Here is a 24,387-nt window from a genome sequence, read left to right on the forward strand (position 1 = left end):
TGCTAATCGAACAACATACTGGAATGGCGTAAAAGTAACAAAAGAAGCTAATTAGGAAACAACAACAACAACAACACGTTGTTTGCGTAAGTTCTTACTTCCAGCAATTGACAACTTCTCCATCTATTGGGTAAGGACGAAACTAATTTCTCCGGCTCCCTCCGCTCTCTAGTTTAGCGTTTCGCTAGCGGGTTCTTAAGAAAGGATGCACAAGAATGAAAAGAGGTTAGAAGAACTAGGATAATTAGAAATTCATTTAATGTAAATTGAAATAAAGGGATGTGGAACCTGGTGGTCGTAACTTCCACAAGGACGGCATGATGCACTAGAATTCCAAATAAAGCCTTTCATTGTACACTTGGAGGACGACGAGATATGGGTTGTCCAAGAAAGTGATGGAAAGCCCAAACTGGAAAAGGAATCCCAGTGCCTTGAGAGGTGAGTGATTATCTCGAAAATCTCACGAATTTGTGCTCAGTATGCATCATTGTTAAAGGTGAATTGGAACCACAGATTTCTAGGCATTTTGTAGCACAGCAAAACAGAAAATCATGTTAAAATATATGAGAAGTGGACAATCATTAGCCTGGGAAAAACCTCTATGCCTTGCTTAATATTACATATATATATATTAAGAAATACTAACCCATTAAAGCTCAGTGGTAACTATATGTACCACATACTTTTACGTGCAATAACTCTGCACTTTGCCTACAGGGTGCATTTTTAAAGTTTCATATGAGTCTCAGAATAGATGGAAATTGTTTCATTAAATATCATTAACCAATTCATCGGTGTTATGGACGTGTCGTGTTTTCTTTGAGGTACGGGCTGAATTTTTAAATATAATTTTTTATGAGCTTCGGCTTCCAAGGGTTAATACTACGTTTTAAGCTTCTCAGTTAAGACCAAGTTCAGTTCGTACGTGTTACCTACTGGCATTTATAACATAAGTAATTAGCCAAGTTACTCGTACTTAACAGCCATAACGCATGTCGAGCATCACGTTTCCCTTTGGAATCAATCAATATTTGACCTAGCCCAGGAAAAATAGTGCTACGCGGCGGTGGTGTAAATTGGGTTGCATGAGAACAGGAAGTGTGAGTTTAATTTAAATAAAATATTTAATTTGAAATTAATTACATATAATTACACATTCTGATGCAACATATTATCAATACAGATGCATTTAAATTTGTGTAATAGAAGTTTTCGGAAGACCTTTCATTCGAATTTCTTAAGATATTCTTCATTTTTTGAAGCTCTCATTATCCCGCCATTGCAAATACCCCGGTCATGATGGTGTATGTATGGCGTTCCTGCGCATGCGCACAACAGTCGATACTTTGGTCTTCAAGGTACCTGAAGCGAGGAGTAGGTTGTTTAAAGATTATGGTATTTCACCATTATTAAGTTTTTATATTTCCCGTCTGTTACTACAGAAGTCTTCTAACATTAGGAAATCATCATTAGGGCTGCTTCATGGCGTCAGATGAGATGGATGATGAATCTTTTGGAGGTAAGATTTGTCATGCTTTTGTGTTTTGGGACATCGCTTCGTCGTCGTTGGTTGCCGGAGCGGGACTACGAAATCATGTGTTCAAGTTTACTTAAAAACTCCGATATGTTGGTCATAAAGAGAGGCCTGTGCATGCCAGAAATACGAAGGGAGGTGTTAGGAATAGTGTGGTACACATACTAAATAAACGTGCCAAAAAATGCATCGTGAATGGATAAAAATCTAGATTGGTGGGGGAGGGGGGGACGTCATTATTTTTCTGACAGCCGCGCGGGCTTATCCTGACCCCTTAACAAAATGGAGGCCATCAAACAAAGAGATTGACACGAGAATTTCGCGAAAAAATTACACTTTCATATTATTTATTTGTCTTTTCTGTAATTAATAGGTTCTTTCTTGGATCTGGTGAAAACCGTATTTTCTTGACTTGATTTTGCTAATTAGCTGTTGTTGGTTGATAATTCACATGTAGACGTAAATTTTTGTTCTAATTTCTTTTATTCTGTGTCGGATAATATCACATATTTAATAAGATCCATATTTCACGATGTGTACATTACCAGTTTTATAGGTTAACTTTCATTCTTAGCAAAACACATGGTCGTGAAAAATCATTATGAACCAAATGTACGTTGTTAATTTCAAAATTGGTGCAGGTGATTGAGTAGAATATTGTGTGTATCTGGTTCTTAGGTGGAGATGATGACCTAGGGGATGAGAGTGGAACTAGAATGTCTCGTCCTGATGGCACTACCGAAGAAAACTCTCCAGAATCAGAGGAGGGACAACCTGGTGGGGTAAGTTGTTTTGATTGCACATCATAAAAATATTATATACAATTAAAATGTCTTACATCTACATCCAAAATTGAGGACAACTACGTGTCTAGAAGTGTTAGGTTATGCATGCTTGGCTGCCTACCAAAGGTAAATTTTAGGTTATGTTTTTGTGACTGAAAAAGTTTACTGGTTTAAACTACATAATATTTTTGTCTACTATTTGTATGCATAGTCATATGTAGTTAATGCAAATATTTGGCTGGGTAGGCAGTCTGCATAATTTCTTGATAGATTTGATGCTTTGACCTAGCTTAAGTATACATTTTCTATTTCCTTCTATGAAAATGTTAATGTTGAAACAGTTTATGTAATGTTATGATGATGCTGAGATTCATTATTTTTACTAGGATGATGACGATGACTATGAACCTGAAGATGGGCGAAATAAACGGAAAAAAGGAAAAAAGAGGAAAGCTAGGAGTGAGGACAAAAAGGGAAAGAAGAAAAAGAAGAAGAAAAAGGCTGACAGTGGAGATGTAAGTGTAATATTAACCACAGTGTGTTCGTGTTTTGTACGATTATCAGTGTAAACAGTGATTATTTTCTTAGACATTGCTGACAAGTTTATCTTCATTGATGTGCTTTGTTTTCTTTGCTCCAGGAACTGAATTTTTTAATATAATTTTTTTGGCTTTGAAGGTTAAAAGAATATAGTAAATTTATTTTACATATTCTTTCGAAAGTGTCTTAGTACAGAAGAAATGGCATGAGGTGTTGCCTGTGATTGGATATTTGTAGTAATGGTTTATGGCTCAGTGATGATTCTCCCGATGTATCGCCTGACAGGATTTTAGTGTATTTACATGCTGTAAAGGCTTCAGATCAGTGTGTGTGTGTGTTTCCAGGAAAGTGATTATGGATTTGATGAGGATGGTGGGGGAAATGACTCTGATTTTGTCAGCGGAAGTAGTAGCCGTAAGTCGCGGAAATCTCGAGCCAGTCAGAAACACGTGCCACAAGCAGCACCAGTTCAGGATTCAAATTCAGGTAGGAAAGTGAAGTGACATGAAGAAATGTAGAGAACGCTGCTACGTAGTCATGATGCGTTGATGTCGCCACACATTTGCACGTTAAATCTTAAATAAATTCCTTTTGTCGAGATGTCTCTTCTTACGTGAATCGTCTGACAGCCGATTCCCTCCGCCTATCTCTGTCTTCCCACACGAAATTCTTTAATGTCTGTTTGTTAATATCTAGGTATGCCAACTGTGGAGGAAGTATGTATGACGTTTGGATTGACTGATGTTGATGTAGAATATACTGAGGCTGACTTCCAGAACCTTACAACGTACAAGCTGTTCCAACAGCACGTGAGACCACTATTAGGCAAAGAAAACCCTAAGGTAAAAAAAAAATACTGAACTAAAATACTTGGTGTTTATTTTAGACTTTTTGAAAGTATTTTCTTATATTTCCTTATGATGTACGTGTTTGTTAAATAGGTTCCTATGTCAAAACTGATGATGTTAGTAGCAGCCAAATGGCGAGACTTCACGAACATCAACCCAAACACGGAACAAGAACCTGAACCCATGGCAGAAGATAGCTATGCACGCAAGACGAGCCGGTCAAGGCCTTCTAAGGACAGTTCAAAGGTATTTCTGTTTCAGGCTTTATTTCAGATCGAAAGTACGTTGTGCTGAACGTACAAGACCTGACTGTGACAGCAAATATAACTCGGAATCCCGTAATCTGATTTATCAGCTGTAATGTGTTCTTGGAAATTGCTCGTTCTCTAAAAAGAGAATTTATTTATGGAACCATGGCATTCTGTACTAACTTACGTATTTTTGTGTGGTAGGCGGAATCGGACCTTGCGGGTCTGGACGACGACGATGATGAAGAGAGGGAAGAGAAGATCAAGAAGAAACGGGGTCGAAGTGGGAAGAAAAGTAGTACTGCTGGTGGTAGCAGTAAAAAGAGTACAAGCAAAGTCCCCACTCTCAAGATTAAACTTGGGAAACGGAAGCGTGGCAGTTCGGTAAGGGTACACACCTTTGAATCAGAGCGTTTGAAAGTCATTTTATGATGTAACACATCATGTGTTCTGGTTGATATGAAGGATTGTTCAGATTTGATCCAAAATTTTACTTTTAACAATTTGACGCGGCTGATCGTCCGAGAAGATTTTGTTAAAATCTCGCTTGTTTCTCACCGCTCTTATTGGCTGCAAATCAGCCGTAAAATATTCTGTCCTGCAAGGATGAGTCAAGTTTGTGCATGTAGAGGGAGTGAACGTCACAAAGACAAATACAAAGCAGGCAAGACTGTAGTGACATGCTGTGATCAAAATTCCTGATCAGCTTTGAATCACTGTAGTAGTAAAGTTTCATATTAAATTAACGTGTCTAATTATGCTTTCTTTGCGTTTCGTTATGTAGAGCACGGTGATGTTGCGTTTGTTCAGAAAATATCTTAATGAGCATAAAAATAAGACGTAATATGTAAAGTTTCAAGCCAGTTTGTTCGTGTAATGGGTCGTCTGTGTGACATAATGAATTAATTTCAGGGTGCTCTAGATATTGTTTGCGAAGGAAGCTGTTGTCTAGGTGGTCTGTTTACTGTCTTTCATTTTCAGCATGGATGATTACTAATAGCAATCTCATCTCACATACTACATGTCATGTTACTTTATTTGGTTTTGACTATCGCATCACTTCTGACGAATAGGATCTATTACAGGCAATGTGGATGAGTAGTGATATTCTGAGCATAGTGAAGTGAATTGATGTTCGCGGTATATTTCAGTATGCAAGAAATGATTCTTATAAACTCTTCCTCGAGTTAACGTCTATTGCAAGCTGCTGTATACTTTTAACGGGCCAACAGTCTTCATCCAGATCACTTTGCATGATGTGACTTATGTCTGTTTTGTTCCCAACCATGTAAAGTGATATTTGTACACATTTAATAATGAAATTCTCATAAAGAGTTGAAGTGTTAATCTCTGTTCTGGAGCGTCGACATGTGGATACGAAACTTGATTTTAACCCTAAATATAAGACATGATTTGGGTTTGTAAAATTACCACGCTGATGACTCTCTGCAAGAAAGTAAGAATTTATACTTTACGCAGTTAGTTTAGTGACTTGTCTTCATTATCAATAGAAACACAATTTTCATTTTAAGATGTGTAACTGCCCATAGCAGGGGTAGCAACTGCTGCAGAGGGTTTTTACCTTTATATCCCTTTAAAGGGACAGTGGCAATTACATGTACCACCTGCTTATCATCCATTAACTCAGAATTTTGCCAACGAAGCATTCTCGGAGTAAGCTAGTTATTTCCCTGAACAGCGTTAACCATGTGATCTTTGTAATGTAGTTACAGGGTTTACTTTGAGGTATGAACTGTACGTTAAATAATATTTACATGAATTTTGCACTTCAAGGAGTTACATTTTTATCAGAGTGAATGTGCTGCTTCCCTTCTGTATTTAAATGTTATAGTACCGAACAGCCCGCTTGAAATGGAGACATTGTAGAAAGGAAAAGAATAAGAAGATAAGTTTTAAGTGTAACAGCGCTGACAACATACTAGCTACTTGATTGCAAGTGACAGATTTTAATTTGTGTAAGGGCATCCAGATAGGTCCAGTGGCAGGCTGTTTTGAACACAGTAATGAAACTTCAGGTTGCATAAAAATCACGAAATTTCTTGAGGAATGGAATTTTGATTAACGCAGGATTCACCGTAGGGAAAAAAAATGTCATGTGTTTGTGTGTGTGTGTGTTTTGAAAATTAGTGATTTGCTAGGGGCAGGCAGCTTCACTAACCGCTTATGGTTTCCATCTCTCTCTTTTTTTTATCTTCCCATCCTGCATGACCCCAAAGGGCAGTATGTTGCAGGTGCCGCATTGTACTGCTACTGATGTAAATGGTTCACCCTGCTTGTCGCAGGAGGATGAGGGCGATGCAAGCGGAGGAGCAAGTGACAGGGACTCAGATGCTGAGTTTGAGCAGATGTTGGCAGAAGCAGAGGAAGCAAATAAGATCTCTACGGAAGCCGATGATGACGAAGTTGGTGGAGAGTCCAATGTGGAGGAAGAAAGTGGAGGAAGCGGTGATACGCCTCCTTCTAGCCAAGCTCCCAATCAGGCGCCAGTCAGGCGCAAAGCTAAGACAAAAATCGGCAACAAGAGCAAGAAAAAGAAAAAGACAAAAACCACGTCTAAATTCCCGGGTGGAGACGGTGAGGATGGCTACGAGGTACGTAATTTTAGATTTTGCAATTTGCCCTCAGATTATAAATCACACCTTTTGTTTTAGTGTAGCAGATGGTATTTCTGTTCTGTGTTTTTGATGTGCCTAGATCATGTCTCTGCTAATCAGTATTCTACCTCTGTTCCGTACTCATCTGTCGCTGCCCCATGAGATCTTCCACGGCCCTGACCAAACATAATATATCATATTCTCATTTCCAAGTTAGGGACTTCATCTCCGATGTGGCACTTGATTGGTTTTAAAGTAAAGGTAGTTCAGTAGTATAATTTATTTTTGTTAATACACTGCCATTAAATAATCCAAAAACCAACATTCCCAATCATTTGGCAATTATTTTTACAATTTTCTGAGTGTAATATATACTGTGTATTTTTAATTTAGTAAAATGATGTGTTTTTACTGTTACGAAGTTGGAACGTGGATGATAATGTTGAAGTGTTCACTTTACAGACAGACCATCAAGATTATTGTGAAGTGTGTCAACAAGGCGGTGAAATTATTCTGTGTGATACATGCCCAAGAGCATACCATCTTGTGTGTCTCGACCCAGAGCTGGAAGAAACCCCAGAAGGCAAATGGTCGTGTCCTCACTGCGAAGGAGAGGGAGTGCAGGAACAAGATGATGATGAACATATGGAGTTCTGCAGGTGCGTTCAGAAAGTGAACATAATGTTGGTTAGATTGCCAAGAATTGCTGTTCATTTTGTTTGTTTGGTATCATGATCTGCAAACGTAAGCGCAAACTCTGATTCTTGAATTTATATTTCTCAGGGTTTGTAAGGATGGCGGTGAACTCCTTTGTTGTGATTCGTGCCCGTCTGCGTACCACACGTTTTGTCTCAACCCACCACTTACAGACATTCCTGATGGTGACTGGAAATGCCCGAGATGTTCAGTAAGTCTCGGTGTTTTGATGTTAGTCATCTGTTTTCTTCGAGTTGCTATAGCTACGTTTATTTGGCAGGCTTCAGGGTGGATAGCATGTGTTCAGCTCCTGGTGGCAGTGGCAGGAATTTTGTCTTTAGAACCAAGTCAGGAAGTGTTTTGGACGCTATGCAGCCTCCTGTCCAGTTATTAACGAATTGGTCTCTTGTGACTAAAACAACATATTTTATAAGATTGTTAATTAATCAAGAATAAGATGGCTGTAAGGTATTTCATAAGTATCACAATGTCTTAAAATGTAATTCAGTAAATGCTCTTTGTGCAGAAAATTTAATTTTGTTCATACTTTATTTTTGGTTAGGCCAAGCCACTGCCAGGAAAAGTTGCAAAGATCCTAACTTGGCGCTGGGCAGAGGCAAAGAAGTCGGATGGCAGAGAGGAGGAAGATAAGCTGTCTGAGGAACCGTCAACGAGCAAACGTCCTCCTCGTACACCGAAACCACAAAGGGAATTCTTTGTAAAGTGGCATGAGAAGTCTTACTGGCACTGTGAATGGGTCTCTGAGTTACAGGTTTGTAGATCTTCGTGATGTATTTCTTTGGGAATCCTAGGAGGAAAGTTGAAATGTTTCACATTTTGTATTACCTCTAAATTTAGGCATTTTACTGTAAGGGAAGAACAGACTTCAAATTGGAATGGTTTTGTGGTTGTGTCAAAGTAGTTTATCATATTTCAGAAATCAAAATATGCATTTTGACTGCTTGCTGTATTTTTTATTTTGTTTTCAGATGGACGTGTTCCATCCTCTGATGATCCGAAATTATATGCGGAAGTATGACATGGATGAACCTCCAAAATTGGAGGAACCAATTGATGAATTGGACAACCGAATGAAGCGGATAAAGGAAGCCAATGCTGATGATTCTGCTTTAGAGGACAAATATTACAGGTTAGGTTAGGTTTTGAGTAATGGTTTTGCACAAAATACTGGTTGGGTCATGTGAGATTGGCAATTTATATTGCCTTTGAAAACGTAAGAAACGAAGTCTCCAAATGTCATCCGGAACAAAGTGTTCTGAAATTAAAAAAGTTCAAAATAAAATCATACTTACGTAAAATATCAAACCCAAGAAATCAGTGATGTAAGTTAGCAAATTTTCTTCATGTTTTTCACTTCACCATTGTTAATGAACTGAGGTGGTTGATTTTTTTTTATTGAAGGTATGGTATTAAGCCAGAGTGGATGATCGTTCATCGAATTATCAATCATCGGACAATGCGTGATGGCCGAACTCTGTATCTGGTTAAGTGGCGAGATCTGTCCTATGATCAAGCTACTTGGGAAGAGGAAAATGAGAGTATTCTTGGCTTGAAACAGGCTATTGACTTTTACATGGTAAGTGAGTTACTTAACGTTTGTCATGTGGCAGTAAGGGATTTAAATCCCTGTATTTTGGGACTGCCAAATGAACTTTAAGTTCAGGGGTTTGAAGTTCTCAGTGGGGGTGAAAATGTCAATGCTGATGTTGTGGGGTTGTTATGCCACGTGGAGGAATAGTATATAGATACCAACTTTACGGAGGAACATGCTGAACTCATCTTAAGAACAGGTCATAATTTTAATTAAATAAAGTAGTAATTGTTGTAGAGTGTGAAAGTAAATATGGCATTTGGAGTTTAAAAAGTTTATGGCATAATCAGTTACGGTTACTCGAACAACCGTATTGAATATTATAAGTGTTCTAGACAAATAACCAAACCCATTCTCATCATAAATTAAATATATTTTATGATGGTTGTCAAAACTGTGTAGTTGTCATTCGGTTCCGATTGCTAGAAAAGGAAAGAAGTCGTAAATAAAAATTTACTTCGTTCCACATCAGGACCAATATGTCTCGTAATTGAGTTATTGTCTAGTGTGTTATCTGGTCTTTTAAGTGCTTGATTATTTCGCATGTATTGACTGTAAAGATAAGATTTAAAAGTCATTTGGCTGAACAGTAGGGAGGTGTCTGCTTCCTGAAGTGTTGTGGCTATGAGTGAGTTAAAGCTAATGGAGTGGCTCCCCCAGAAATTCCTGAAACTTCGATGAAACGCTGGTATGCGCAGGTTGTGTCGCGTGTAGTGCGGTGTGACTTACGACTGTAACATAATTTTGTATCTGCCATTACCTGCCATTTATAGAGTTATGAATGTTGTGTACATTATTGCTTACATTCTTTAGTTATGTGTGGTACATGACAGTCTTGAATCATTATTAATTTCTTTATTCAAGAATATCTTATTTTCTTATAAACATTACAGTGATTTCTTTTGTTTTTATGTTTACATAATATTCATGACAATTTTATGTTCTGGAAGGAAACATGATATCAGAAAATTGTATCCGTTTTGTTTCAGGACTTGAGAGCATCTTGTAATGTTGATGGGTCTGGTAGAAAGGGCAAGAAAGGAAAAGGTAAAAGAATGAAGACAAGGGAACTCCAAGACGAGGACGGCGATAAAACTCCGTAAGTTAAACCAAGTTATTTTATTTTTATGCCTAACAATCATCGACATTTTAGTCAACGGAATCTGCTCGGATATTTGTTTTAACCCTTTAAGCATGGCCTACTCCTATCGGCCACTGGCGACAGACATGACGTGTTTCTCGTTTGGTTTCCTAAGTGCATAGTTTGAATGACGTAAGACTTGCCACAGGCTGTGGGATGTATGGGTTGATGGACATATATAGTTGAGAGGTGTAATTGAGATGACAACGTCCTTCAGTACCACTGGAATGGTTTTTTGTAAATCACATTAATTCAAGTTCTTTGTCAACATAACAACAGCTAATTTAATATCTTTGATTATTCTGGACATCAGATCCTCAGCCTGATTGATCATTCTGGCATCAAAAATCAGAATCATTATTTTACATCAGTTCATTGCTGATTTTGGTTTTGGAATGTTCTGGAGCCATATCACATTATTGGCGGAGGTTATAATTTCAGATACATTTACCTGTTTAATATAGTTTTATTGCTGTAAGATTCTCTTTAAAACTGTAATAGCCAGGTGTTAGGTATATATACAGATGTACGTAATTACCAGTTGCAGAAATAAATCCGTCCTTCAGGTTCTAGAATGCTTGAGCAGAAAATATAAAATTTGTTTATAAAAATGATTACACTTTTCAACTTGTCATTTACAATTTTTCACCTGTCATGTACAAGTAGACGTGTATATTTGTTTAGATGGTTCCACCCATCATCTGTCACAAGTAGACATGTGCATTTGTTTAGACGCTATACTCCGCCGCCTGAAAAGCCATTGACAGACTTGAAGAAGAAGCTGGATAAACAACCGGATTATATTGACCAAACCGGTATGCAGCTTCATCCATACCAGCTGGAAGGTCTCAACTGGCTACGGTATTGCTGGGGACAAGGCATTGATACCATCTTGGCAGGTTAGTTAAATTTGTTCCTTATCAGTTGTTTTAATTTATTTAGGTTATGATGTGAAAACGGGTCCACAGTGGCCGTGCGGTCTGAGGCGTTGGCCTTGTGCTGCTTGGTCGCTGGGACTGTGGGTTCGAATCCCACTCAAGCCATGGATGTTTGTCCGCTTTTTTCTGCATTGTGCTGTCTTGTGTACAGGTAGAGGCCTTGCGACGGGCCGATCCCTCGTCCAAGGAGTCCTACCGAATGTCTATAGATCAAGCCAACGAAAAGTTGGGACCCACAGTGCTCAGGCACTTGAAGAATGGGTCGTTCCCAGTATCACAGTATGATGTGAAAAACTCATGACCTTTATTGACCATGTGTTGTGGTTTACGCATTATTCACCTGGCCATACATCACACTAGCATACCACTATACCGTTAACTTAGGCGTTAATGTCTCGCAACTTCGTCATCTGGCCGTTTAAAGGTAAATGGGCTCAGGTACCATACTTAAATGACGAAACAGGTAGGACTGTCAGAAAAAAAGCCCGTGAGTCAAGTTCATTATTAGTATGTAGTGTGTTGCATTAATTTTCAAGCAGTGTTGCAAGACTTGATGGTGATGGAGGTGTAGATGTGTTTATGTGCACCTATAAGTCTGCACGGTGGCAGCACACACCATAAGATCAGTATTGACATTGCCACTTTGAGATTCTGAGGTGTCAATGTTAAACTTACTTCACTTGCTGAAAGTCTTCAGGTATTAACAGTTCCATGTGCTGTAACTGACTGGTGCCCCTTCCTCTCCTCATATGCTGTTACTGCCATTCTGTAGTTGCTGTCAAGAATCTTAAATTGTGCATGTGGAAGATAAATGTAATTTATGCTGGTTCAACGTGCAAATGGTTTGCCATGGGTACAACTTATATACGGAATTGTAATTTTTCCTATCATTTATATGGGCGTCAAATTTGGACTGTTATTTTTCTAGCTGATTTTCATTTTAGTCAGTTCATTGCTGAGGTTGGCTGAAGTCTGTTGTAATTGGTTGATTTTAGTAGCATTTATATTCTTTCAGTTCTTTCTGCATTAAAGTGTTTATCTTTTTCAGACGAGATGGGTCTTGGTAAAACTATTCAAACCATTACGTTTCTCTACTCTCTGTACAAAGAAGGCCATTGTAAGGGTCCTTTTTTGGTAAGTAATGGTGTTAACATTCACAGGAAAGTCTTAACCTTCTTTGTGCCAAGCAGGTATCTTTTAAATGCGTTACGAAGACAATTCTTTGGCATATTTTTATTGTAGATTAATCAGTAAAGTATCTGCTGTATCCTGTGTTGTGTTGCAATGTGTGCCACAACAGCAGATACCGTGATCAACATATTCATTGCCACGAGAATCTCACATCTCATTGGGAACAGGTTGAAGTGTTTGCCGTACTCTTCTAAAACCTGTCTGTAAAATGTTATATTTTAATATGGTGCTTCTACGGTGAAAAATTTGTTATTTGTTAGATATTTTATTGATCATTACATTAACGAACAAAAATATATTCTGTGGCCGCATTATTTCAAAATATGGAAAGACCTTACATTACTGGATGTATATAAAATATGCTCTGAGCAATTTAATTGTATGCAAAAACAAAATAAAATCTGTTTACTTCTGTCTGTATGGTATTATTGATGTTGATGAAAGAACTGGTGTTTATGTTCGATTGTTACCATGGCTGCACGTACGTCACGTGGAGAATATCGAAAACATTTGCTTGTTTCTTTGCAGCTCAGTGTACCTCTGTCAACAATTATTAACTGGGAACGAGAGTTTGAGACGTGGGCTCCGGATTTCTATGTAGTGACCTACGTTGGAGACAAGGACTCGAGGGCTGTAATCCGTGAAAATGAACTCTCATTTGAAGAAGGTGCTGTGAGGGGTGGTAGAGCTTCTCGAATTAGGGCAAATACCATCAAGTTTAATGTCCTGCTGACCAGCTACGAGCTGATCTCTATTGATGCAGCATGTCTTGGGTCCATAGACTGGGCAGTCCTAGTGGTTGATGAAGCCCATCGACTCAAGAGCAATCAGTCAAAAGTAAGTTGGTAAGACTGTTTCAGCGGAAGAATGTATAGATTTCTAATCCAGTAAGGATCTTGAATGCATTAATTTGTTATTCTGTGATCCTGTAACAGTCTTTGTATATGAGGATGTGGAAGTGTAATAAAAATTTTGTGGAATTGTAATTTTCAGTATTTAAGATTTATGTATTCAGTGATTCAATTGTATTTTGTTTATAAGTTAGGAAAATTATATAACTGAATAAACCTAGGCGTAATGCATTGAACCAGAATCGCCAACTAAACTGACACAGACAATACCATGAATGAAATGTCAGTCAGATGCTGGATTCTGAGGGCATGTGACTCATGTTCCGTTGTTTTTATTCTGTTGAATTCTTTGATTCATTTTTAGTTCTTCCGCTTGCTGGCAAGCTACAACATTACGTACAAGTTACTGCTAACAGGTACACCTCTACAAAATAACCTGGAGGAATTATTTCATCTGCTAAATTTTCTGTGCCGAGAGAAATTTAATGATTTGGCGGCCTTCCAAAATGAGTTTGCTGACATTTCAAAGGAAGATCAAGTTAAGAAACTTCATGAAATGTTGGGTCCTCATATGTTGCGACGTCTTAAAACTGATGTACTGAAGGTACGTTTTAATATTATTAATATTTATGTTAAAGTGTAATGCTTAATACCAATTTATGGCAGGTCATTTTTTGGGCACAACATTATGGGACATTATCATATGTTTAGGATTTGATATTTCTGATTGATCAAACTTATTTTGCATATGCAAATGCTTGTGGTGAAAGAGCCATTTCTCTCTCTCTGTCTGTTTATGTGCTGTTTTGATAACAAAAGAATTATCCATTACAAATTTGTTCCTCCAAAACAAAAATTTTTTCATTCGTCTTTCCAAGTTACCTACTTTACAGACTTGTATTTGATTTATATGTTAATATTTCAGAGTATGCCATCCAAGTCGGAGTTTATCGTTCGTGTAGAACTCTCGCCGATGCAAAAGAAGTACTACAAATTTATCTTGACGAGGAACTTCGAGGCTTTAAATCCTAAAGGTGGTGGCCAGCAGGTAGGTGTGTGAATGCTTGTATTGTGGGCCGCTTTGGTTGCTTATATGAACATTGTTCCCTCTGCCTCAGTACAAAATTGTAAATTGCTTTTTTTCTTCTTCTACAAATCACCTTGTCACGTCATATTTTACAGGTATCATTATTAAATATCATGATGGACCTCAAAAAGTGCTGCAACCATCCCTACTTGTTCCCAGCCGCTGCGCAAGAGGCTCCAACAACACCCAATGGAACCTATGAAACAACGGCGCTCATAAAGGCTTCTGGCAAGCTTGTGTTGCTCTCTACCATGCTACGTAAACTCAAGGAACAAGGTCACAGGTAATGAGTTGAAAAAATAATGAGCAAGGTCGCTCAGTCAGCAATACTGTTGACTTGTATTTGGTTTGAATCTGTGTCGGGGCTTGTGCTGCCGTGGGGTTCGTGTCTTAAATCCTGCAAGCAAATACCTCGATATTACTTTGAAGTGGACAAATCTTATTCATTGCATTTAGCCTCTGCAGTTGATAGTGTAATAGGTGGCCTGCCATCAAAAACAGGTATGGATATGCAAATTTTTGCTTTGTGCTTGAAGAAAGCCAGAGTATATCAGCGTGCATTTTTATATGTAACTGAATATTGGTGTATCAGATTTTTACTAAATTTTTAATTAGTTTTCCATATTGAATTATTTGATGTAAAGTGTCTGACTGACCAAATCATGTCATTGTAACATCATTATAACGCTGTGCCAGTAAGTAATGAAACTGATTATGTGTGATGGAAGTGATACGTAATATTTACTGTCATAGGTCCTATAGCAGACACTGGACTGCAATACCACGCTTAGAAACGCTTGTTATGATGCGTATGCCGGAATAGTGTTCTATTCGACTGTTCATGGTATTTATTTTCAGGGTTCTAATCTTCTCACAGATGACAAAAATGCTGGACATCCTGGAAGATTATTTAGAAGGTGAAGGATATAAATATGAGCGGATTGATGGTAATATCACCGGATCCGTTAGACAAGAGGCTATTGATAGATTCAATGCTCCTGGAGCGCAGCAGTTTGTATTCCTCCTCTCCACAAGGTATGCGGATGTCGTAACTCTATCGCTGATATTCTCTTGATATTGTGGGTTAGTATAATTCAAGTCAGTCCAGGTGCAGAGTCTAGAAGAAAAATTGTTTGCCCCTGCTATGGATTAAACTCCAGTTGTCCAGTCTGTATTCGGTCGCTATACTGACTGAACTACACTGGCTTACCTAAGCCTTGTATCGAGTTGTATTCAACTGTTTGATGTGTGTTCCTACTTTTAACAGGGCAGGAGGTTTGGGTATAAACCTGGCAACAGCCGACACCGTTATTATCTATGACTCCGATTGGAATCCTCATAATGATATTCAGGCCTTCTCCAGAGCTCATCGAATTGGTCAGGCTAATAAGGTAGTGTTTCAGTTGTTATCCTTTTCTGCCATTAGCCACTATAATTGAAAGCGTGCTCATTATTTTAATGCTTTTGAAGCTACCACATTGTCGCTTGTGGTGGGCACTTTAGAAATGCTGTGTGGCCACTTTGTTTTGAACAAAATTGTATGACACTGGAAGATTTCTGGGTACTGTTGCACACCGTGCTTATTGTGCAATAATAGCTTTGTATCCGCAATAAACATCAATACCGTTGGGGGTATGTAATATGTTCTGCAAATTGCAGATTTTAGTACGCTTTATACAAATGGTAATATCTACCAAGGCTTCATATACGAGTGTCTGAGTTGGTGAAAATTGCGCGCCATGTTACAGAAACAGAGTAATTGTAGGCAGTAAATTAAAACTTTTCCAGACAGACATACTGGTCATACTTTTGAGAATTATGATGCCAATTTGATTTCCTGATGTGCAGGTTATGATCTATCGATTTGTGACGCGCAACTCGGTTGAGGAACGTGTGACGCAGGTTGCCAAGCGGAAGATGATGTTGACTCATCTGGTTGTGCGCCCAGGTATGGGCGGTCGTGGTGCAACATTCTCAAAACAAGAGCTTGACGATATCCTGCGTTTTGGAACAGAAGAGCTATTCAAAGAGGAGGAGGTTGGTGTCGTTTTCTGAAACTTCAATTTTCAGTATTTCCTAACCAAAACCTGTCTTATGCAGTGAGGTTCTCCATGTACCTGAAAAGTCCTCAGTCCTAGCTGGTAACAGTAAAGTTTTTACGCTGTAATAACGTGTGAATGAAAAAAAGCTCATTGACATGATGATGGAGGCAGCCAGTACCTCTGAAACATTGGTAAACTTCTACCTGACTACATAGCATAACATCCCAGATGACAGCCATTTTCATACTTGCCACCATGAGCCTGAAATTTTCAAAAACATCTCTCTAATTTTAATTGCAGCATGCCATTTTGATTTGTGAAGATAGGTTACTTTTCTTTCTGTCGTCAGCTTTCAAATACGTGTTTCGGCGCATAGTAATTGCCATCAGATGGTCCAGGATGTCTTACATTTGGCTTGGCTAAGTTTATTCATTTGTCACACTTCATTGTTTCAAATTCAGGTCTGATAAAACTTCTTGCGTGTTTCAAATCATCAACTGTTTTTTCCTTAGGGTAAGGAAGATGAAGCAATACATTATGATGATAGAGCAATTGATGAGCTTCTAGACAGAACAAAGGAAGGTATTGAACAGAAAGAGAACTGGGCGAACGAGTACCTGTCATCCTTCAAGGTTGCCAGCTACGTCACCAAGGAAGGAGAAGAGGTAAGTGCAAGTGAAGAAACATTTGTTAGAGGAATCTTGAAACTTAGTATTCAAAGAGCAATGACGCTGCTTTTCGTAATAACTTAAATTCATCATTAGCTGGCTGCGTGTACCAGATGATTGATTACAGTTTCTACCTGAAACACATAAAGAATTGTTTCATGTTTTAACCGCTTGAAGGAAGAAGAACCCACAGAGATAATCAAACAGGAAGCAGAGAACACCGATCCGGCGTACTGGGTGAAACTGCTGCGTCACCATTATGAGCAGCAGCAAGAAGATATGGCACGGACACTTGGCAAGGGCAAACGTGTGCGCAAACAGGTGTGTTGATGTTCGCATTGTATGTTAACACATTCTAGGCTTGGACAATGACATTACAGTCTGCTTCAACTGGTGCGTGTGACTCGTCACATTAGAATGTTTTACGCACGTTACTTTGTTAATAGACCGTATGTGACTCATAAACATTTATGCAGAGTTTGATATTTTTATATACTCTAGTGATAATTGATGGTGACCGAGTAAAACTACTTTGGTTAGACTGTAAAATAACAGTAGACAGCTTCCTTGTATACTGTATTTATCTGAATTTCATAAGGTTATAATTTAACATTTGTCTGTTTTTGCTGTATTTGAATAAAACTTGTTTGGAATTGCAATCTTCGTTTCAGGTTAATTATAATGATGGTACAGTAGAGGGCAGAGATGATGCAACCTGGCAGGAAAACCTGTCGGATTACAACTCCGACTTCTCGGCTCCTTCAGGTGATTTGTTTTGTGTAGTTTTTTCATGATGAAATATGACAGTTACTGGCACCCAAGTTTATCTTGCACTTCCATCTAGTGACCTTGTCTTCGTACATAAGTTTTATATTGATAATGTCAGATGTTAGCATTTTGACATGCCTTCATTCTTTGAGCAGATGATGACAAGGAAGACGATGATTTTGATGAGAAGACTGACGGCGAGCCTGGACGTCGTAGTCGCCGTCGTCTTGAACGTAGGGATGAGAAGGACCGTCCATTGCCGCCGCTGTTGGCACGTGTGGGTGGCAACATTGAGGTGAGTCACGGGCCTCTGTGGTTTAAATCCGAGTTCCTTGTTAAAATGCGGTATTGATTCAAGGGTATGAATCAGTATTTTGAGAAACTCGGTACAGTAATCATCATTTACTGGTGCACGGGAAGTTTTAGAGGAGTGGTCTTGAAGTAGTAAACCTCTCTTAAAGGCCTTCCCATACATTTTATTATGAAAGGTAGCTTAAGATTTTCTGGTTTATCTTGCCTACTGACATCGTTTTTATACACCAGACCATGAACTTGTGACAGGTAAAATTTTAATTACAAATGTAGAATATTCTAATTTAAACATGCATCTATGGTTCATACTTATGCAATAACAGTAAAAGAAAATTGGGTATTTGTCTGTCATGTGCTGAAGAGTACAAATATAAAATTTATGGCATTTTGAAACCTCAGAATGTGCATTCTGGCATTTGGAATAGTAAATTACTTCGAAATTTGTTTTAGATGCGAAGGTGTGAATGAAATTAAAAAATTTTGTAATGTAAATGCTGTACATTTTCTTACCTACGAGTCAGTTATAATCTGTCAGCTAATACGCATCCAGCCTACTGACATGTTTTGGCTGACACTTAATGGGGTTAAAATCAAATGTAATGTTAGATTACTACAATCATTTAAGAACTGCCTTTAAAGATTTTTTTTTTCAGGTTCTGGGTTTTAATGCTCGACAAAGGAAAGCATTCCTCAATGCCATTATGCGATACGGCATGCCACCTCAAGATGCCTTCAATTCTCAGTGGTAAGTTTTGTGTGTTGGCCAGCGTTCATGTGACTGGCCATAATTTAGGCATAAATGCTATATACTTCAAACCTCTGCTTCTATGGTTTGCATGTGGTCTTTTGATTTTAACTCTGTTTATATCTGAGCTTTATTTTTTCTTCTGCCTCTTCCTCATTTTCTGTTCCTTCATATCAAATTATTATTTGGTAGAAAATTTCCATCCACTACTGCATTGTGTACAGACACATCAAGTTTCATCTACTTGATGAACTTCTATAAAGATGCAACCATCATTGTTTTATTAATATGTTGTTTTATTATCAGGTTGGTGCGTGATCTGAGAGGGAAGTCTGAGAAAAACTTCAAAGCATATGTTTCTCTGTTCATGCGCCACCTCTGTGAACCTGGTGCTGATAACGCTGAGACATTTGCAGATGGCGTTCCTCGGGAAGGCCTCAGTCGACAACATGTACTGACAAGAATTGGCGTTATGTCTCTTATACGTAAGAAGGTAATTATTTAATTTAGTGCTTGTATGTGGTTACTCGTTACTTGATTTATTCAGCTATTAATCATTTTAATGTGAAAATAATTGAAAATCTTGTGACTGTTACATAATCTTGATGCAAACTGAACATATTTCCCACCAAAACTGGTCCTCTTTAACGTTCAGCAACCGTGAGCAATTATGTGTAGTGGTCCATACAAGAAGAACGGGCAAATTCAGCCTTGAGAGTTGTGTTAGAATGCATTTTTCTTTACAGATTTATTTTGTTGCATCTTCATCTCTTGCCCTCTTTATTCCTTTTTGTTATTCTTTTCACACCTTTATCTTCCCCTCATATCTCCCATATTCCTTCCCCATTCTTTTAATTTGTCCATCCTATCATTTCTCCCCATTTTTCACCCCTCATGCACTTTTATCTCCTTTCCTTTGTGTGCCCTTTCATTATTCCTGTCCGTGTTTTTTTATCCCTTACAGCGGATATTTTTCTTAAACATGGCTATGAAGCTAAAATACACTTATTTTTTGCAGGTTCAGGAATTTGAACATATCAATGGTTACTACAGTATGCCTGAGATGATCCGTAAACCTGTAGAACCTATCAAAACGGCCGCTGGTGTAGTACCGCCAGGCATGGAACAGGGTGGTGAGATGCCACGCAGTGCTACCACAAGTACTAGTGCTACCCCGGCTACAAGTGCCGCGGCGAGCCCAGCCCCTACGCTAAATAGTCAGGATGAGAGCAAGGACAAGGAGGTTAGAATTGTGCTGTATTTTGGTTTTTTGTGAATTTACAGTCTCATAGTTGTCATTTAGTACGCCATGGTGGTCTAGCTGTTAGAACGCTGGCCTTGTAATCCTGGGGTCTCGGGTTCGATTCCCGGCAATGCCCAAATTTATAACTTGTGTTGGGCAAGGCCGTGGTCTAGGCAACACGGGGTTTTCCTCCGGGGGCTTCCCCGGTTTCTCCGTGGCATCCCAACAATTATTCTATTCACATACAGAAGAAGGCAATGGCAAACCACTTCTGGATCATCTGCCAAGAACGTATATGAACAGGTCCCAGTCCGAGAAAAGGATGGAAGGATCCTGTTCATATGGACCTGTCGTCAGACAGAACACTAAATAATAATAATAGTTGTTATTTAAATTACTGTCTTTGCAGTTGAGGTTATAAACTTTGGATTTTTTGTTTCTCCCCTTTTTTCTGTTCATGAAAATACCTTTTTTCGTGAAACATATTTTTCATACATGGTCTACAGTTTTCTTATATTATGTGGATCCACTGAAACAGCATTTTTATCTTTTGCAAGTTTGAAAGACAGATGGTACAATAGTGTTCAAAGAATTTCCTAAGGATTTAAACCCATTCCACTTCTCGGGGATTTTCAGTTTTTCTGGGCGTAAATTCCCGTTTCTTATCTTAATTCCGTCTGAGAATGCCTTAGAAAGATACAATGAGTCTGTTTAGCTGCTTGCTCAGGGGTTTGTCCAGCGTGTGGTCACTGCATTGTTCCGTCCTTATTCATCTATCGCCACCCTGCACGGTGTGCAGTAGCCCTGACCAAGCCTCGGTACTAAGTTAGGGACTTCGTCTCTGACCTTTCACTTGGCTGGTCGCAGAGTAAAGGCACTTTTATTTAATGTAAGTTTTGGTAATGTAAATAACTGAATCTGTTAAAGGGAGAGGATATTGCAAATAAAGAAGAAACTAATAAAGAAGCTTCCAAAGAGGAACCAAAGGATGTTACAGAAATCAGAAAGGAGGATGTGGAGGTAGAAGTGGATGAAAGGAAGGAAACGGCGAAGGAAGAATGTGCCGAAAAGGAAGGAGAGATGAAGGAGAAGGTGACTGGAGCAGAGGAAGAGAAGCTTGAGGAGATGGATACTAGTGAAAAGAAGGAATGTGCTGGAAGTGATGAAGTAAAAGCAGAGGAAGTAGTGGTCAAAGAGGAGAAGGGGAAAGAAGGGGAAATGTCAGATGAGGAGAAGAGCAAGCCTGTCACACCGAGTCAGGAGCAAAAGAAGGAAGACGACGATATTGTTGTCGTCAAGGACGAAGGTGAAGAACGCAAGGTAGGTTCTGTAAGAGGAGCTAAGGTAGTGGTGTGTGAAGGAGGTAAATTTATTGTTTGAAGTTCAGAGTGTATAGTTCTTTTGAATGAATGTGGGTACAAATCAAAATGTCATTAAGTAGATGCCCATGCAATAAGATTTTTGGTTCTGCGTATATAAAATTTGTGGGAAGTTGGTACGGGTTGTGTCTTTTATTTGTGTGTTCGTTTTCTGGTTCTGATCACTGTTGATGCAGGATGAAAGAAAGGAAGGAACAAAAGAAGATAAAAAGGAGGATAAGGAAGACATCAAAGGAGTAGATGATATTGACAAACCCAAACGGAAATTTATGTTCAACATTGCTGACGGAGGCTTTACAGAACTGCACACGCTCTGGCTTAATGAGGAAAAGGCGGCTGTTCCTGGACGAGAATATGAGATATGGCATAGAAGGTGAGAACTGGAGTTACAGCTTGTGGAAAGCGTTCAAAGTAGTGGCTCAGGCTGTTTTTTCTGTTGTAAGCAGAAGTGAAAAAATGTGAATGTGTGGGTTTTGTGTGCAGTGTGTTTATTTCCGCATTACATGCCCCAAACAGGAGATGAACACCATGTTCTGAAGTCACAATAGACTGCCTTACTACATTTACTTGTGTATGGTATTGGCAGAACTGAGACCTGAGGATTTCTCAATTTTATATCCTTACAGCCCATAGCCGACATTAAACTATAGATCCCTCTGCTGACTATCATCCTCATGATCGGCCTGCCATCAGTAGTAATGGCATTTACGTTACGACTGTTCGCTCTTCCAGATTTGCTTAAGGTTGGCAGAAGCCAGAAAGGTTGTGCCATGCAGTCTGGTCTAGTGATTGCCCTGATGGTAGAGGCAGCAAGCACCTGAGAAATTGTGTACTTCTACATTCCAGAAGACTGCCATGTTTAAGGTCATTAATAGACCATTGTCTAGGGATATGAGATAACTGAGTAGTCTGTTGGATATTTGTAGAAGAAAGCAACAAAGTGTGTTGGGCAGTGACAAGTTGTGAGCCATCTTTGGTGCTTGAGTGGCAACTGCAGCATTCACGTGATTTCTTTTTATTGCAGCCATTGATATTTGTTTCAGTAATAGTTTGCCATAGAATTACTTACATGTGTTGCCTGTTACTTTTTTCCTACTGAATGTACTTTTTCAGGCACGATTATTGGCTCCTGGCAGGGATCGTAACTCACGGATATGGTCGCTGGCAGGACATCCAAAATGACATACGGTTTGCCATCATCAATGAACCTTTTAAGATGGATGTTGGAAAGGGAAATTTCCTTGAGATAAAGAACAAATTTCTTGCAAGGAGGTTCAAGGTATGATATTAGAAAACTATAATTTTGATTTTTGCAGTGAGATAGTCATCACATAGCAGTGTCTAGTTTTTGTTCTCATAGCACAATTTCTTGTGTATGTATCAGTGAAGGATTCTACAATCTTCTGGATCATTCCATGGGTCTCTTTACTGTAAGTTTTAATTGTGATGTCTTCCTTCGTTTTTTTTGGTATATAATTTCTCTTCCTCATTCTATGGGAAGCGAGAGACTACATCAAATCTGTTCAGTTGATTTCTTGGAGTTTGTTTATCGTCTTCATTATAAATAAAGTTATGTTCTGAAAGATGATGGACAAAGTCCAACAAACCAGTTTTATAGAATGTAACTCGCCGTTGTTGGAAACCTTTAGACTTCGTACTTTAAAATAATTTGCGTTGTAATATGCATTCTATGATATGTTAAATTTAGTGTTTTACGTTGTGCCTAGTTTATGTTCTCATTGTGCTCGATGCTCTCTGCTGGTAGCTTCTGGAACAGGCACTGGTTATAGAGGAGCAGTTGCGTCGTGCGGCGTATCTGAACTTGACGCAGGATCCAAACCACCCCGCAATGTCGCTCAATGCCAGGTTTGCTGAAGTGGAGTGCCTTGCAGAATCACACCAGCATCTCTCCAAGGAAAGCTTGGCAGGAAACAAACCTGCAAATGCAGTGCTTCACAAGGTATGACAGCTTTATATTACGTATCAGCACAAAGTGTAATGTGGCTGGAAAGAAATACATTTTATAATGATTACGTGTTTTTTGCTCTTTCTGGAAAAATAGTTTGTTTCGAATATTGCGTTGTTAAGTGAATCACAAGTAAATATTAACAGAATCAGTTGAATAATAATGATATTGTTCCAAGTTCTGATGCATTGTGGACTCATACCAACATTTCAGAGAAATGTACTACCTCTGTCTTACAATAATAGGGTTTAGCCATTGTGATATTAAAGCTTTCAGATCTGTTTCCATGTAATTAGTATATTACAGAGACTTTTCGTTGCATCTGATTGGTACTTATAGAGAGAGATTTATATATTTCTTTTGAATGTAGGTTCTCAACCAACTAGAGGAACTCCTGTCGGACATGAAGTCTGATGTGAGTCGCCTTCCTGCCACTCTGGCTCGTATCCCACCAGTAGCGCAGCGGTTGCAGATGTCAGAAAGATCAATCTTATCGCGTCTGGCTGCCACAACCACTGCGGGGTCCACCCCTACTACCCCTACCACTTCCCAACAGGGACCCACAGGTAAAGTTGTGAAAGTTGTTATCTGTACGAACTTTCAACCATTGTTATAATAAATCCTTCGAACGCTGAGCACATCATTCAGTGTCATAGTTATAGGCAGTCCTATGTTTTTTAAACTATTTTACTATTGCTTTTACCTGCAGTACTACACCGTGTAGGAGCCGGGATAGCTGAGTCAGTGTAGTGACTAGCTACGGGCTGGATGACTGGGATTCGATCCCTGATGGGGGCAGAGGATTTTTTCTCTAGCCTCTGAGTCCAGACCGGCTCTAGGGCCCACCCAGCCGCCTATTCAATGACTACCGGGGTCTTTTCCCCAGGGGTAAAGTGCGGCCAGGGCGTGATGCTGACCGCTCACCCCCGTCTAGTGCCGAGGTCAAGAAAGAGTAGGAGCTATACCTCCACTCCCCCCAAACGACCTACATGGCGTGTTGTGGGATGGCTATACTTTACTATGCCTTGTAAAATAGTGTGTTTATATAGTGAAATTATGGCCACAATTCAAACTGCATCATGCATTTTATGCTCGTATTAAAGACGGTGGAATCGTGATTTCTTTGATGATGTCAGCAGACAAAACATTTTTGTCTTAATCCGTTACTTAATCACAAT

The 24,387-nt window shown here is 39.0% G+C and overlaps 1 protein-coding gene across 8 annotated transcripts in view; it reads left to right on the forward strand.

The window, feature by feature from the left end:
* Positions 1-24,387, forward strand: part of Mi-2 (chromodomain-helicase-DNA-binding protein Mi-2 homolog) — an 83,201-nt gene that overhangs the window by 54,840 nt on the left and 3,974 nt on the right. For 2 of the 8 annotated variants that reach the window (XM_022081979.2, XM_022081982.2), the window contains exons 1-35: positions 1,319-1,519; positions 2,213-2,316; positions 2,706-2,834; positions 3,204-3,345; positions 3,556-3,701; positions 3,801-3,953; positions 4,160-4,339; positions 6,193-6,567; positions 7,033-7,229; positions 7,354-7,477; positions 7,829-8,038; positions 8,256-8,416; positions 8,689-8,863; positions 9,868-9,977; positions 10,704-10,918; positions 12,006-12,091; positions 12,677-12,985; positions 13,364-13,603; positions 13,925-14,047; positions 14,182-14,369; positions 14,945-15,121; positions 15,354-15,477; positions 15,935-16,123; positions 16,641-16,793; positions 16,974-17,117; positions 17,468-17,561; positions 17,720-17,859; positions 18,530-18,621; positions 18,928-19,114; positions 19,640-19,864; positions 20,792-21,184; positions 21,420-21,616; positions 22,357-22,522; positions 23,009-23,203; positions 23,580-23,775. In XM_022081979.2, coding sequence (XP_021937671.1) covers positions 1,483-1,519; positions 2,213-2,316; positions 2,706-2,834; positions 3,204-3,345; positions 3,556-3,701; positions 3,801-3,953; positions 4,160-4,339; positions 6,193-6,567; positions 7,033-7,229; positions 7,354-7,477; positions 7,829-8,038; positions 8,256-8,416; positions 8,689-8,863; positions 9,868-9,977; positions 10,704-10,918; positions 12,006-12,091; positions 12,677-12,985; positions 13,364-13,603; positions 13,925-14,047; positions 14,182-14,369; positions 14,945-15,121; positions 15,354-15,477; positions 15,935-16,123; positions 16,641-16,793; positions 16,974-17,117; positions 17,468-17,561; positions 17,720-17,859; positions 18,530-18,621; positions 18,928-19,114; positions 19,640-19,864; positions 20,792-21,184; positions 21,420-21,616; positions 22,357-22,522; positions 23,009-23,203; positions 23,580-23,775 — 6,076 coding nt within the window. In that variant the 5' untranslated portion in view covers positions 1,319-1,482. Of the gene's footprint in view, positions 1-1,318; positions 1,520-2,212; positions 2,317-2,705; positions 2,835-3,203; positions 3,346-3,555; positions 3,702-3,800; positions 3,954-4,159; positions 4,340-6,192; positions 6,568-7,032; positions 7,230-7,353; positions 7,478-7,828; positions 8,039-8,255; positions 8,417-8,688; positions 8,864-9,867; positions 9,978-10,703; positions 10,919-12,005; positions 12,092-12,676; positions 12,986-13,363; positions 13,604-13,924; positions 14,048-14,181; positions 14,370-14,944; positions 15,122-15,353; positions 15,478-15,934; positions 16,124-16,640; positions 16,794-16,973; positions 17,118-17,467; positions 17,562-17,719; positions 17,860-18,529; positions 18,622-18,927; positions 19,115-19,639; positions 19,865-20,791; positions 21,185-21,419; positions 21,617-22,356; positions 22,523-23,008; positions 23,204-23,579; positions 23,776-24,387 lie in introns of those variants that run through there. The other 6 variants (XM_022081985.2, XM_087342388.1, XM_022081981.2 and 3 more) reach the window with 5 other exon arrangements.

Source organism: Zootermopsis nevadensis, unplaced genomic scaffold (genome assembly GCF_977971745.1).
Source record: "Zootermopsis nevadensis isolate Lab colony 2312 unplaced genomic scaffold, Znev_1.0 Znev_ptg000003l, whole genome shotgun sequence".
Classification (NCBI taxonomy): domain Eukaryota; kingdom Metazoa; phylum Arthropoda; class Insecta; order Blattodea; family Termopsidae; genus Zootermopsis; species Zootermopsis nevadensis.